This window comes from Vanessa atalanta, chromosome 2 (assembly GCF_905147765.1).
Source record: "Vanessa atalanta chromosome 2, ilVanAtal1.2, whole genome shotgun sequence".
Classification (NCBI taxonomy): Eukaryota; Metazoa; Arthropoda; class Insecta; order Lepidoptera; family Nymphalidae; genus Vanessa; species Vanessa atalanta.
Genome location: NC_061872.1, coordinates 3,063,068 through 3,077,471, shown reverse-complemented (window position 1 = coordinate 3,077,471; position 14,404 = coordinate 3,063,068). Strand labels below are relative to the sequence as shown.

The following is a 14,404-nucleotide window of genomic DNA, read 5'->3' as shown; positions in this document are numbered from 1 at the left end:
ACTAAATGTCAGCCGAAGTGACAATGACATTGGCAAAATCCAGGTCTATTTTGACCACTAGCCTTATTTTCTCGTGATATTAACTAAATATCGTTACTAACGTTAAAAAAAGAAGATAAATAATGGCGGTCCCAGCGACAAGACGAACAATTGGGCAACTATTACAACAAGCATGGACTGAGATCCCTGAGATTGTAGCTACTACTGGCATGGGTCTTATTGGTATCGCATTGGGCGGTATTGCTGTTCGTAATTACTACCAAAATGATGGAGATAATCGAAGATATAAGAAAGTCTACGTTATTATGAGACCCGACGACCCCAGAGTTGCTAAAATCCGTAAGGACTAAGAAATAAACACGGTAGTTAAGTTCTGTGAATATCTAGTTGCAATTATGTAATAATAAATGAGTGTTTTCATTAACTTTTGTATTGTTAAACACCCCCTCCCCCCTATTTCTTTTATTTCAATAGATTCATACAAGAAAAAGAAATACTGTTGAAATAAATTATATCTAATTTGAGTTAAAATATAAAAACATATGACACTTACTAAATACATATTTATATTATCTCAATTGTATTTATAAATATGATAATAACAAGATCAAACTAAATTTAATAATAAGTATCATTCGAAAAGTATCTGCCATTAGATACTATAATTTACAAAGCCAATTTTTATATACACAGGAGTTATTTGAGGCAAAATATATACAATATGATACCATGTTATAAAATTAATTTTAGTATCATACTTCCATATATATAGTATCAATAAGTGCATTAATTTATTTTTATTTTATTTATTACTTGATTAAAATATAAATCTAATGAAGTAAAAAGTTGACAAATCACAAAATTTTAAATAAAGTAATAAAATTACCTCACATTTATAGTGTAAAATTTAATCAAACCCGTTATAGTCCGGTTCTAGTTATTATTTTTTAAATAGTTTAATATTATTTTATTAGGTAAATAAAAGCTCATTAAAAATAAAACATTTATTTAAAATTACAACAAGATCGGTGAACATGTGAATACTGAACATTATTTTATTTCTTTTTTTTCGGGCTCTTCTTTGTACTTTTTGTAGCACTCTTTTTTTCTTTCGTACCTTTAATTGGACTGGATTTTTCAGTTTGTTTACCTTTTCCTTTTTTACTGTTGCTAGGCTTTTCCACATCTTTATTCTTCTTTTTCTAAAATAAGAATAATTCATTCCAATTTAGAATATACATAGATTATATAGATAGATATATAGATATAGAGCCGAGATGGCCCAGTGGTTAGAACGCGTGCATCTTAACCGATGATTTCGGGTTCAAACCCAGGCAGGCACCACTGAAATTTCATGTGCTTAATTTGTGTTTATAATTCATCTCGTGCTCGGCGGTGAAGGAAAACATCGTGAGGAAACCTGCATGTGTCTAATTTCAACGAAATTCAGCCACATGTGTTTTCCGCCAACCCGCATTGGAGCAGCGTGGTGGAATATGCTCCAAACCTTCTCCTCAAAGGGAGAGGAGGCCTTTATCCCAGCAGTGGGACATTTACGGGCTTAAATAGTAATCTATGGTTTTATTATGGATTTATGAAATATGGCATTTTAAAAATAAAATTAATATGCATGTAACTATTTAAGTGGATAAACCATTATAAGACTTTAATAAGCCTTCTAGTACTAATGTACATAGTGTGTAATCAAGCCAATATCGCAATGTGCATAGCCAAGAATTTACGGCGCCTTGCAGATTATTGAGACACAACCTTGCGGCGGTTTACCTCTACGATTTTACAGTTAAAACTCCTGAGTTAAATAAATATACTTATTTAACTATGATATGATATAGATCGGGTTATGTAAGATATCTTACTTTAATAAGTGTATCATTTTCAGGATCACTGTCTATTGGATCATCGTCATAGTCCTCTTGAGAATTTTCGTTATCTTGTGCTCGTCCTTTCTTCACAGCGGCCGGAGCATATGGCAACGCTGTCGCCTTTTTATTGTATGTGCGCGTCATTGCCGCTTTTACCTGTCACATTTAATAAATATTTATCTTGTATTGGTATGCAAATTTTTCACTACAACTTTACTTATAAAAATAGGAGAACTTTTTTCTTTCAAAAGTCGAATTTACTATGAGAGAAATGAGTAGTAGGTAAATAACTAAATCTATATTTATTATTAAAGGCAGTACAAAGGGGTGAGCGAATAGATCTACAAGTAGAATTTATACAAATATGTAATATATTTTTTTTATTTGTCTTTGAAATTATTGTCTCATTTTGAAAGCTTCCTTTAAACTCTACTTTAAGGAAAAGATAAATTTAAAAAATAACATAATATATATATGGAAGATAAAATAAACAAACTATGTATCAGTGCTTACCTTAGTATCAATCATATTAATGGGATTTCTTTGCCCCGGCCACAAAGATAGCTCAACCAGCGAGTCCAAATCTTCTCTCAGCAAATGGTATGATTCCAACACTTCCATAGACTTTTCAATGCCTTCTGTCTTTTCCTTGATCAATGGAGTCGCCACTGCGTCTCGGAGATAGTACGCATAGTCGAGGAAGATTGATGATTTTGAACCAGATGTACTGTGGAATTATTTAATTACTACAAAATTGTTAATTTTATCATTTATTGTTTGAAATATATATATATATTTATCACGGTAGAATTGTAAATACCGTTAGATTGCAATCTATCACGCGAGATTGTAAGCTGCTGAAATATTGTGAACGGTGATTTAACTCAAAATAAAACGACAAAAATTTCGATAGTACTATAAGATATCATAGCATTTTAAATATATTGTACCTATGGAAAGCCAGGTTGGGACGTTAGAATTTTATAAAATCTCAGTGAAATAACCAATGACTACTTACCATAGGTACATATATATTTAATTAAAAAAATAAGTTCAAGGGCATGTTTTAAATTTTAAGACTGTTCAGTCTTTCAATGTACATGTTACTCTGTTTAGGTTACCTTAGTCTGGTATGCGCATGTATTTCCTGGCAGAGTCGATGCATTTTGTTCTTCCTAGAGTTTTTCCCGAGCCACGATGGAAACTGTATCTGCGACGATAGATTACCTTCCAGAACTGATCCTGGTATCACGCTGCTGTACATTGCCTGAACAAAAATGTTGCCGTTAGTTTTAATTAAAGTAGTGGTATTAGTTGCCCATTTGGTGGCTTGCATTATTGGTAAATAAAAGTATCAGGCCTTGGATGTTCCACTGTTGATGCAACAAGTTTATGGATGAGGTTTTCTTCAGATAGAAAATGCTGAATGTCATTCGACAACTAATGCTAGTTACGTCACGATGTTTGCATTCACCGCTAAAGATATTATTTATGTAAATTAGTATAGCATGTGTAGATTCAGTATTTCTTTGGATTAGATTCCATGGTCTATCAATATTGACGAGTTTTATTAACTGGATTTACTCGTTATTTGATAAAATAATTCCATACCTGCAATGGCAGCAGGCTCCAGGCCTGCTGGCCGCGTATTTTAGCCTCGACCATATCACCGATGCTTATACTGTCGGCAGCTTTGCTTATTCGTTCTAGGACTTCATGCCTGCGAAAAAAGACTACAATATTATTTTGTATGGAAAATGTATATTTCACATAGCGATGCTCCGGGAAATAATTTCTCGATACCAGAATCTGTGCATGTGTGCAAGTTGTGTCATCAATTATTCTACCTCTTCATCAAAATTATGTCTGTTAACCAGGCACAAGTGATATGAATACTTAGATTTTATTGTCAGTGGCGGTGTGATACTATAAAAAAAGTTCTATATTTTTTAAACGTCCAACGTCTACGATGATCCTTACCATCTATTTTATTTGCTTGTATTATTTTAGTTTTAAATTAGGCAGAAGATAACATTAGGCATCATACAATTACGGGCTGGCAATAGAGTTATCTGATGGTAAGCCAATGCACCACTAACTCTGGGAACTTTTATTTTATTTTAAATTTTTATGAGTCATAAAAATTTAAAATTCACTACAGATACAAGGGTCATAAATTATGACCCTTGTATCTGTAGTTACACTGGCTCACTCAGCCTTCAAACAGTTACATAAGTAGCGAAATGTAATTCATACTTAGGACAGTGCGGGTACACGTTCAAGTAGTTCTCCTGCACGAAGAGCGGCGCGATGCTGTAGTCGCTGAAGAACAGGTCGCTTTTGTCATGGATACTCATTGTCTTATGTTCCTCGGCACTGAACACTTTGCGGATAGCCTCCCAGGGCCCCTGTATCATAAACAATATATATATATTATTTATTCTAAAATTAAATGAGACTGTGATCGGTTGAAATCTTCATAATTTGTTATTTATTATCTGACTATTATCAAAACTATAGAGCAATATATATACTATTAGCATGTATATTAGTAGCAATGCTATTTTTAAGTTGCTGCAATCAGCACAAAAAATATGTTTCTCATCACTGTTCGAGAACATTATACATTTTTTAATATAGTATCGGTAAATCTGTTCAGTTTTTTACCATTTCTCTCTAACCGTTCGCAGCAAAATCATGGATGTATGGAAATCCTCAACAGCTCTTTCTTTCCATATAACATCTCGCGTACCTGCTACCTAGTAGTAGCTAAGGTGTTCTATCAAAACAGTGGCAATAGGGGCCTCACGATGCGGACGTCCGTGGCGGCGGCGCGGGGCGCGGGGGGCGCGGGGGCCGCGGGGCCGCACGCCAGCAGCGCGAGGCGGTGCAGCGTCTGGCGCACGTCCTGGCGCGCCGACGCGATGAGCTGCGCCAGCGCGTCGGCCGACAGCTTCAGGCCCTCGCGGAAGCACACCGACAGCATCGCCGCCTGCGGGCACATCGCGCGCTACACTACCGGCCGAGGTTCGACGCGCTACACTACGGTGCCGATTGTTCGATTGATATCACTAAGGATTCTATTGTAGTGGACCTTTTAATAACATCATTTATGTTTTCGATAAATAATAATTATTAAGTTTAGATTGTACTGAAAAAATTTCGAATAAAAAAATTGAAATAATTTGAATATTTAAATACCACTTACATACTTGTTTTAACAATCCCAGTTTACTAATGCTATTAATTATCATTGAAGGTTCTAATATATTTATAAAAGCCGATGAAATAATTCATGGTTGATAACATTTAAAAATATATTTTTACCAACTCAAACATTTATGAGATGCACTCAAACCTTTCGGAAAAAATGCATTTTATACGCACATTGGTTGATTAAATAGACATAAATAGTACAATAAATGTGTGAACCTTAATTTGATCGGCTCTCGGCCGGCAGAACCGCAGGTCATAGCAGTAGTTGACGAGCGTGCGCATCTTCTCACTGTTCCTGTCGTTGCACATGCACACTATCGGCACCGACGTCGACTTTATCAGCGATATCAACTCTTGGAGACCACCTTTAATATGCACAAAAGTACTATTAATATAAATCATTCGTTTTATTCAAATATCAGAGTTTATGTTGAAAAATCTCATTTAAGAAGTTAGAACCATGAACTTGTAGATGGGACTAATGGTAGAGGACCAAAATGGACACTTGCATGACATATATTGTTGATGATAAATAAAATTATTAAATAACGATATTATTATCAACGTACTGTGTATCGTTCAGTTCTGCATCTTTATTTATCACGCAGTGAATACCTTTAGCAATGTAGTAGGGGTTAACCAAGTTATGTGGGGTTCTTGCCCACTTAAACTACTGTGATGGCCGTCTTTAACACGGATTGGAGATGCTGTTAATAAAATGCACTAGCACTTCCCCCATACTCTCGGCACATCTTGCCATCTCAAACTAAATTGGTCTATATGAAATGAATTACCTCTATCTTCATTTCCAGCCATACCATCCACTTCGTCCATGACGAGTACATGTTTTTTCGACACGGCTCCTTTACCCGCATTACCTGTATTACAAATTATTTAGGAAATTTTCAAAAATAACTTCATGTCTATCTTATTAATATTGTAACGGCTAAAAATGGCGCCAGATATGATATGATATGGAATCAACTGATATATCTTTTAGTTTTGACTAATTACATTCCCATTTAATCATGCTTAAAGACTAAGGATTAAGGTTTGAATAGAAAATATTGACTTCAGTCGTAAGAAGTTACCTTTAGCATAACCAGAGAGAGAAGTGGACGTCAACAGTTCCGAAATCTGTTCCTTGATAAGATTCTTGCTTCTCGTATCCGAAGCGTTGAACTCGACTACGTCGTATCCTAGCTCCTTACAAACCAGCGCCACTGTTGTTGTCTTACCTATATTTAAATTGAAATTTCTTCATCCAATAAAATCTAAATCGAAAACTACCACTGATAAGGTTAGAATATAAAATACCCAGATTTGAGTAGAAATAGTGAAACAAATTCCTCTTAAATATATAGAATATACATTGGAAGCGACTGTTGAATTGGTAAAGTCTGATATAGTTTATATACCAACTAATAGTATAGGAAAAAGTCAAAAGTAAGTCAAGTAGAAAATTGACGTATGAGTTAGGTACTTGGGAAAAAAATTCAGTTTAACCAATCAGAAGGTAGGATCCTCCTGATTGGTCACATGGAAAATTATTATTATAAATTAGATATTTTTAAAATTCACAGCTTTACCAATTAATAAACATTATAATATTATTATCTACAAGTCAAACATATAATAATAATAATATAGGAAAAATGGTACTTTAAGATACCTTATAATATATATTGTATATGACCTTCTTTCATTGGAGCTGTCTATTATATAAACTACTCTAGTCATAGTCACAAATAGAAGTGTTGTAATTTTAAAAAAAAAATCACAAACGTTAGACATAAAACTTTTTTTGTAGACGAAGTTCTATTTTTAAATAAATAAAATGAGTTATCAATGAGATAACAAAAGCATTTTCCTAATTTTATTTTTATACAGGCATTTACACAGCCGTTTATAAAACTTTATCATTATTTAAGGATAATCGCTTACTGTAATTGTTGTGTGTACTGTACATAAGACAATCAAACTATAATATAATTAATTTATTTGTACTATTTATTTATTTATCTTTTTGTAAATTTAAACAGAGAAACGAAAATTTACTTGGAGAAAGAAATAAAGTACAAGCAACTTTTTAATTTAAAACAAAAGAACAACGGTTGACTTAGTTAGTTACGTAGTTGATGTAACAGAACTCACCTACACCGGGCGGTCCGGATAACAAGGCAGCCTTATAGTAAGCGCCGTCGTCATTTTTCACCCACGGATTTGGCTTGGGTAGTTTTGCTTTCCTATTTGCATACCATTTTGTTAACCACCTTAGTAACCTGCGGACGTAACGACACAGATTACACTTTATTCGACTAGGCTCTCACTAAGAGCGATCAGCTTGAGCTTACTGAGGAGCATCGATACAAACTGGTTTATCTATGACCTATTTCAATGGCAGATGTTTTCTGTTTGATTTGTCATTTGCTATATATACAGATTAACTTTACTTTCGAACCTTCTAGAACTACCTCGACAATATTCAGAATGTAATACAAAGATCAACAAGGATTATTTTAGATTTCAAGCTCTTTCTCCTATCTTCATTCCTCCTGCCCTTGCCATACCCGGAACAGACTATAAGTTTGGGGGGGGGGGGACTTAGGGAGTAAGATGTAAAAGCGTAACGAGCAAATTTACTTTCGCAAATATAATATTAGTTACGATTAGTGTTATGAAATTATGAAACATAGTTTGATAGAAGGACGTAAGAGTTGACTTATTTCAACCAGTGGTAAGGGCTTTGTGAAGGACCACCTTGACCACCACTTATTCTACTGACAGATATCAATACTTTATATACTGTATTCTGACGACAGTTCAAGTAGAAGTAGAAGATACATAACATCTTAAAAACCATGTTTGCCGATTCATTGTTGGTATGAGACTTGGCTTATATACAGGCTGTCTCAGGAAACCTGTACCAGCGGGGCAATGTAGTCTGGATTTATCGATTGGACTCACATGTATGGTTCGCGATTTTTTGTATTTTTCGAGATATGAACGTATTTGATTTATTTACCCATACATATACAGGATATGTAGTCATCGATTATATCCTATCATCCCATCAAATTCAGTTCAGTGCTTTGGCCGTGAAAGGGAACCAACAGACATACAGATAGTATCTTTCGAATTTATAATATTAGTATAGATATTATGTCAGTGTCTATAGGCGAAGGTACTTACTAAAAAGTAAAGGTTTTACTTTTCTAAAACAAAAGAAAAGTAATAAAATACCTTACCTACTAGCATTGCTGGCCTCCCCGTGTTGTCCTATAATCTGTTTCAAATTCTGAGGCTTGTATTTATCAACCCACATCAGCGTATTTGAATTGTCAATGGAACTGCTTGCTTTTTTAATTTCACCTATAAATATTTTGGTTAATTAAAAATCATTGGACGTCGCACATCTTTTGTATGTGTGAGTGCATATTACATAATAATTATTTATTTATTTAATAACTTTTCATCCATACCACACTTAAAACAGATATAAAATAAATTAGAGATGAGCGTATAAGCTAAGTATAGCAGGTAAAGTTAAATTAAGACACATTAATAAAAAGAGTTTCTTCAAGATCATGGAAAAACTTAAATTTAAGTAGATTTAAAATAATTAAACAAATACATATTTCGTAGTTGTTCCAAAATTAAATGCATGCACATTAAAATTTTAAAAAATATACATACTAATGGTTCACCTTTCATGCCATGTATGTGGATAATTTATAATTACATAAAATATATTTAGGAGATTCCTTTATCCAAACAACAGGCTAGCAGTAATAAAAAAAAAAGCACGCTAATCTGAATTAAGTCACCAATCATTTTTCTTTTGCGCTCGGACAATAAAGTCGATATTGGCGCGAATTGTGATTTGTTAAAAGTGTTCTTAGTGTTTTATTTTCATTTGTAAGCTTAACTGAGTAAGTAATCCAAGCCAAGGAATCTTTGAGGTATAAATTTAAAGAAATTAAGATATTGACTGTTGCTTCTCAATATATATTCTGTAATGTTTTGTATGTACGGAAAAATATTAATGTTTTTATGAGAAAATGTGATTCTCATAACGTTGGTACAAGGAACAAACACAATCTTGTTACTCCTGTTACTCGACCGCATAGAGTCAGTAACTCTTTTGTGGGGCAATGTATACGCTTCTACAACAGGATCCCAGAAAGCGTTCAAAATGCTTCTGTTGCGAAATTTAAAAAAATTGTTAAGGAACGCTTGTGTGCGAAAGGTTACTATACAATTAGTGAGTTTATGTTTGATAGCACACCTTGGGAATGAAACGATCGCCTCCTGGCTGTTTCTACTCATATATAATTATGTACATAATTAATTTGACGTAAAAAAAAAAAGTCCCGCTGAGTTTCTTTCGCCGGTTCTTCTCAGGTCAGGGTGTTTTCTTTTTCCGAACCGGTGGTAGTGTTTAATTTGACAATCAATAAGAAAGTGTAATACTTCTATATTGAATAAAGGAATTTGAGCTTGAGTTTGAGTAGTTTACTTCGATACGTATGATTTGGTAGCTTATTTATGTTAACATTCATTCGAAATTAGAGATTTTTTATTTTTAGTAGTTTTAAGTCAATTAAATTATTGTTTGATTGTTTCTTTTTTAATCTATTTTACTTCTGGATCAACACTTATAATTAAAAAAATATGACGTACTACTCCTACTAGCATTTCGACAGAAAAAGAACTTGACAGCACATTGTACAAGAATTAAACTCACATACCTTTATCTTTACTCTCTGACTTAACCGGCAATTTGTTATCTTCAGATTTCACTTTATCGCTCTTGTTCTTAGTTGTTGTTGGAGAAACAATTTCCTTCTTAATATCACTAACAATTATTTGATTGTCCTTTTCTTTTTTTAAAGGAGTTTTCTTGATTGTGGCACTTGATTCATTTTTGGTATCGTTCGATTTTTTATCCCTTTTATCGTCATTTTGTTCCTTCTTTACTTCTTTAGAATGTTTCTTCGCTTTTGAATCCTTGATCATAGCTAGGAACTCGTCTTCACTGAGAACTTTGATACCGAGATCCTGTGCTTTGGCTAACTTCGCTGGACCGGCGTCTTCGCCTGCCAAGACATGTGTCACCTAAAAATGTTGATTGATATTATAAACGGGAAAGTGAGTGAAATCAGAAGATTATGTCGTAAAATCAGACGGAAAAATCATACGAAACTTAAAAAAGTATATCAATTAAATATACGACGCGCGCAGCGGGAGCTTTTATGATTAAAAAATACTTAGACTTATTGCTATTTTCTCCATCCAAAACTATAATAATTGTTTACTTCAAGAGAACGTAGGTATCGAAAGTAAGAGGAGACCACAGCATTCAAATTCTGTCATAGAAAAACTAGAAAGACGGCCTGAATTAAAAAAAATGGTTTTAATTTCGATGCTGTTTATTGCTAAGAATTTTTTTTTTGTTTTTACTGGAAACTTTCTAATCCGCTCTACCACTAACAAACGACATGCCCCAAGGTGGCGAGCATTATATATCATACAGCATATAATAGCCGGGAAGAGACGTGAGCACAGTTCGCGCATGTACACTTTCCAAATGACAAGCTAGGGACCAATAGACGACAAGCATCGACTGGCGGACCAATCGCGAGCAGCCTCGGCGCCCCCAGCTCCTTCATTCCTCCAAAGTGACCTAAAAGAGTACTGTGCGCAGGTCAAGGTTGTGCGACATATGCATCAATTCAACAAATTCCATTCTTCTACCGGTATTTTTAAATAATTTTCCATATTAAGCGGTGATTTTGTAGTTTTAAAATTCCTCCACAACTTTTTATAATAGCTTGTGAACTATAAATATATATTTTACTATGTAACAAATACCTTCTTACTGATACCACTTTTGATAGTGCCGCCGTACTTTGTTATGGCTTCGACTACCTCATCACGTTCGAATGAGTCCAGAACACCAGTTAATAAGAACGCACAATCTTTTAAGCAATTCGGTGACCCCTGAAATTTATGATACGAATAATTGAATGGAATACTTATTCAATACAATGTATATTACACACCCTAACTTGAAGGGATTTGTATTTTGAGAAGGGCATGTAAGTATTTCTATATTATACATGTATTATAACATAAGCAATTCGACAGCTCGTACAAACAACATAAACACCATTAATTTGGGGTAATTGCAATTTTTTTTTTAAATAATTTCACACAACTTAAATTTAATAAATATTTTCATATTTGTGTGGCAGATGCTGCATTTATACTTATTGTTTAATTCAGTACATTAAAAAAAAAAAACAGAATAATGACTTGTCGGAGCTGATGTGCTATGATCAATTAAAATAAAAACAAAAGTTTATCATTATCTGATATCAAAATATTATTTTGACTGATAAAATATATAGTATGTATTAGCATTATCAAACTTTCTATATGAGTTTATTAAAATTATTCAATATTGAAAAATTATTTACCTCCGGCATTTCTTTGGATCCTAAATGCTTAGGTCCTGATCTGTTTAAATATTTCTGATATAAGCCTGCCGAATATCGTTTTCTTTCGTGTCTTTCTTCATCTGTAAGAACTGTATAAAAAACATGATCACGGAGTTACATATATATTTAATAAAACTGTTTTAAAATTAATTTCTTTTGATATTATTTTTTACTATTTATTATCTGTGGCTTTGCTCGCATTTTGGGGTGGGTCGTTAAGTAATAGGCATAAAAAGTCTATGTCCTTCCTAGGGGATCAACCTTATCATACTAATCTTATCTTATGAGAAAGAAGAAGGTACTTTTTTTGCTCCTATATTACTATTAAAATCTATTGCCTTACATGATATGATACCAAAATTTTCTCATAAAATCTGACCTCCTAATATTCCTAATGATAAATAAGATGTTTAAACATACCAGATTCATTAAGGCTGTTATCCATTTTTCGTTTCTTTGCTTTGGGCTGGTTTATTTTTTCATTACTGTCATGATGTTCTTCATTGTCAATAAATTCGCTAAAATCCTTTTTTGTCTTCTCTTGTTTTTGGGTTATCAATTCAATTTGACTTCCATCCTCAATATTGCTTCTATCTAATTTTCTTTTGCTTGTCGAAGCTTTATTGTCATTTATACTTATTGAGTTAACTTTGTTTTCACCATCAATATGGTCATGATTTTTAATAGATTTTTTTTCATTATATTCAGTTTCATTGTTTATTTTATTTGCTTTTGTTTCCGGTGATTTTGTTTGATTTTCAATGACATTAACTTCATCAATTTGTAACAAGCTGTTTTCAAACTCTTCATCTGAATGAATTCCAGTTTCCGTCTTTTTCTTTGATTTCTTAACTAATGGTTCAGTTCTTTTAATTGGTACACTACCAAATAATTCAGTAGGTTTCACTTCTTTCAGTTCAGGCTTTGCGGGTGTTACTTTTTTCTTTTGCGGTGTAAATATTTCTTCATCTGAGTCATCTTTGATTTGACGTCTTTTTCTATTTTGTTTTTTCTAAACATAATTTAAATAATGTAAAATATTATTAAATAAAGACTAGACCTGTTTATCTTAGGGGATAAATCGTGGTTAATGAAGAAGAAGTGGTGTATTTTTTTATGTATCTATGTATGTTTAATTACAGCTCAATAAAGGATATTATACCTCTATTGAGTTATATTTAATAATAATAAACTGCAATTATCAGTAAACGAGGTGAAATGATTTTTCAAAAAAATCTACATACATATTAGTAAAACGATGAGTAAATTACCTTTTGTGTGATTTGGACATCTGGTGACTCAGGTATCACATCACTGTCCTCGTCTTTTGTTTTCTTTTCTTTTTTCAACGAAAAAAATGATCTTATATCCTGAAAATTTAATAATCATATTTCATTTGTTTACTGTAGTTTGGGTTAGCTATCAGATCTTAGGTAACAAATAGCCTCTATCCAGTCTCAGGGTTCAAGCTTACTTGTTACCAAATATCATCTGATATTGTTCATCGGTGTGGCCTTGAAATAGTAATAAACAGACAGACAGAGTTCGTGAAACATATTAATATTTCTTATTTCAATATGGATACATCAACTTAACATATCCATCAAAAGGCTTACAATATATAAAATAATAAAGAAATATCAAATAATAATAATTTTCACTTTAAATACTTTATTTAATTTTTATATTATTTTATATTCTTTATTATTTTTACATTATTAATTATTATATTATTTTACCAAGGAAATGAACAGTCCATATATCATATCGATAGTAAATATTACAAATCAAGTAAGAATAAACACTTGCAAAATATAGTAGTATTATAAAATATAGTTAAAGCAAAGTAACTATAACAAATTATAAGCCATTTAAATAAATAACGAACGAAGTAATATGTGTTTATAAATAAATTATGAGCTAATCAAAGTTAATTTTTAGTTTTTAAGCGATCAAGCGGTTCTACAGTTTCGCAGAACGAAACGAAGTAGATAAAACAGGTCAATTTTACAAGAAAATGTTCGTTGTATTTTATATATTTTTTAAGTATCACATTGAGGATCTCTTTTAAATGAATGCCAGTCCAAAAGATTATATAAAAATGTATAATGAATAATATAAATAATAAAATAAAATGTGCGTCAGTCATTTGGATAGTATGACGTACTTACCCTAGACATTTTGTAAAGTATAAATCAATAATTTCGAATCAATTGCATACCACATACACATTTGTTGTAATGATAACGAAAAATATTATTAATCAAGCCAACTGATACAGCGATTTGCGAAAAATGCAACTTTTAAAATTTCGCTACCGCCAAACTGTTAAAATATTCGTTTGACACTGACAAATATGAATATGTCACTGCCTGGCGTTAAAAAAAGTTTTTGGAAACGACATACAAAAAAATAGGCCACAAGTACATAATCATACATGCTACTATACTACTGCTAGTAATTTTATAAAGTTCAATAAAATAATTATTTAACTACAACAGATACTTAATATGGATAAAAAGCTTATTTATACATTATAGAAGCCTTAGAAATGGAAATTTTAATCTAAACTAATCACTAATAGTTTTCTACTGTTTTTGTAACTTTGAATAAAACGATTACCCATATAGATGACTAAAAACAAATAGATTATATGTTCACGGAAAATTTACAATTCTAAAAAATATTGTATAAACAGATAAAAAGTATTACGAAAAAATTAAAAGCAACAAAAGAGGTATCATAACGTAAATTCCTATATTTTCTTAGTTTATCTTTTCCAACTAATATTATACTAAATGA

At 32.3% G+C, this 14,404-nt stretch overlaps 2 protein-coding genes across 2 annotated transcripts; one reads left to right on the top strand and one right to left on the bottom strand.

The window, feature by feature from the left end:
* Positions 1-424, top strand: LOC125072782. Its single transcript, XM_047683479.1, has one exon. It carries the CDS (start codon positions 123-125, stop codon positions 348-350), a length of 228 nt encoding a protein of 75 aa, XP_047539435.1. The 5' UTR covers positions 1-122; the 3' UTR covers positions 351-424.
* A 565-nt stretch (positions 425-989) lies between these two features.
* LOC125074595 (replication factor C subunit 1) lies at positions 990-13,936 on the bottom strand. Its single transcript, XM_047685950.1, has 18 exons — positions 13,774-13,936; positions 12,874-12,972; positions 12,023-12,614; positions 11,582-11,691; positions 10,974-11,102; positions 9,851-10,217; positions 8,348-8,471; positions 7,254-7,381; positions 6,191-6,337; positions 5,894-5,977; positions 5,316-5,464; positions 4,693-4,875; positions 4,140-4,291; positions 3,495-3,603; positions 3,005-3,150; positions 2,397-2,610; positions 1,878-2,039; positions 990-1,202 (listed from the first exon to the last, which is right to left on the bottom strand). Exons 1-18 carry the CDS (start codon positions 13,780-13,782, stop codon positions 1,056-1,058), a joined length of 3,051 nt encoding a protein of 1,016 aa, XP_047541906.1. The 5' UTR covers positions 13,783-13,936; the 3' UTR covers positions 990-1,055.
* Positions 13,937-14,404: the final 468 nt, after the last annotated feature.

Excerpts from the sequence above, each read along its gene's own strand:
- LOC125074595 (XM_047685950.1), bottom strand. Across the intron at positions 8,472-9,850 it reads GTCAGAGAGTAAAGATAAAG|GTGAAATTAAAAAAGCAAGC; the intron begins GTATGTGAGTTT and ends AAATATTTATAG. Across the intron at positions 3,151-3,494 it reads GGAGCCTGCTGCCATTGCAG|GCAATGTACAGCAGCGTGAT; the intron begins GTATGGAATTAT and ends ATTTTTGTTCAG.
- LOC125072782 (XM_047683479.1), top strand. The coding sequence starts at position 123 with ATGGCGGTCCCAGCGACAAGACGAACAATTGGGCAACTATTACAACAA.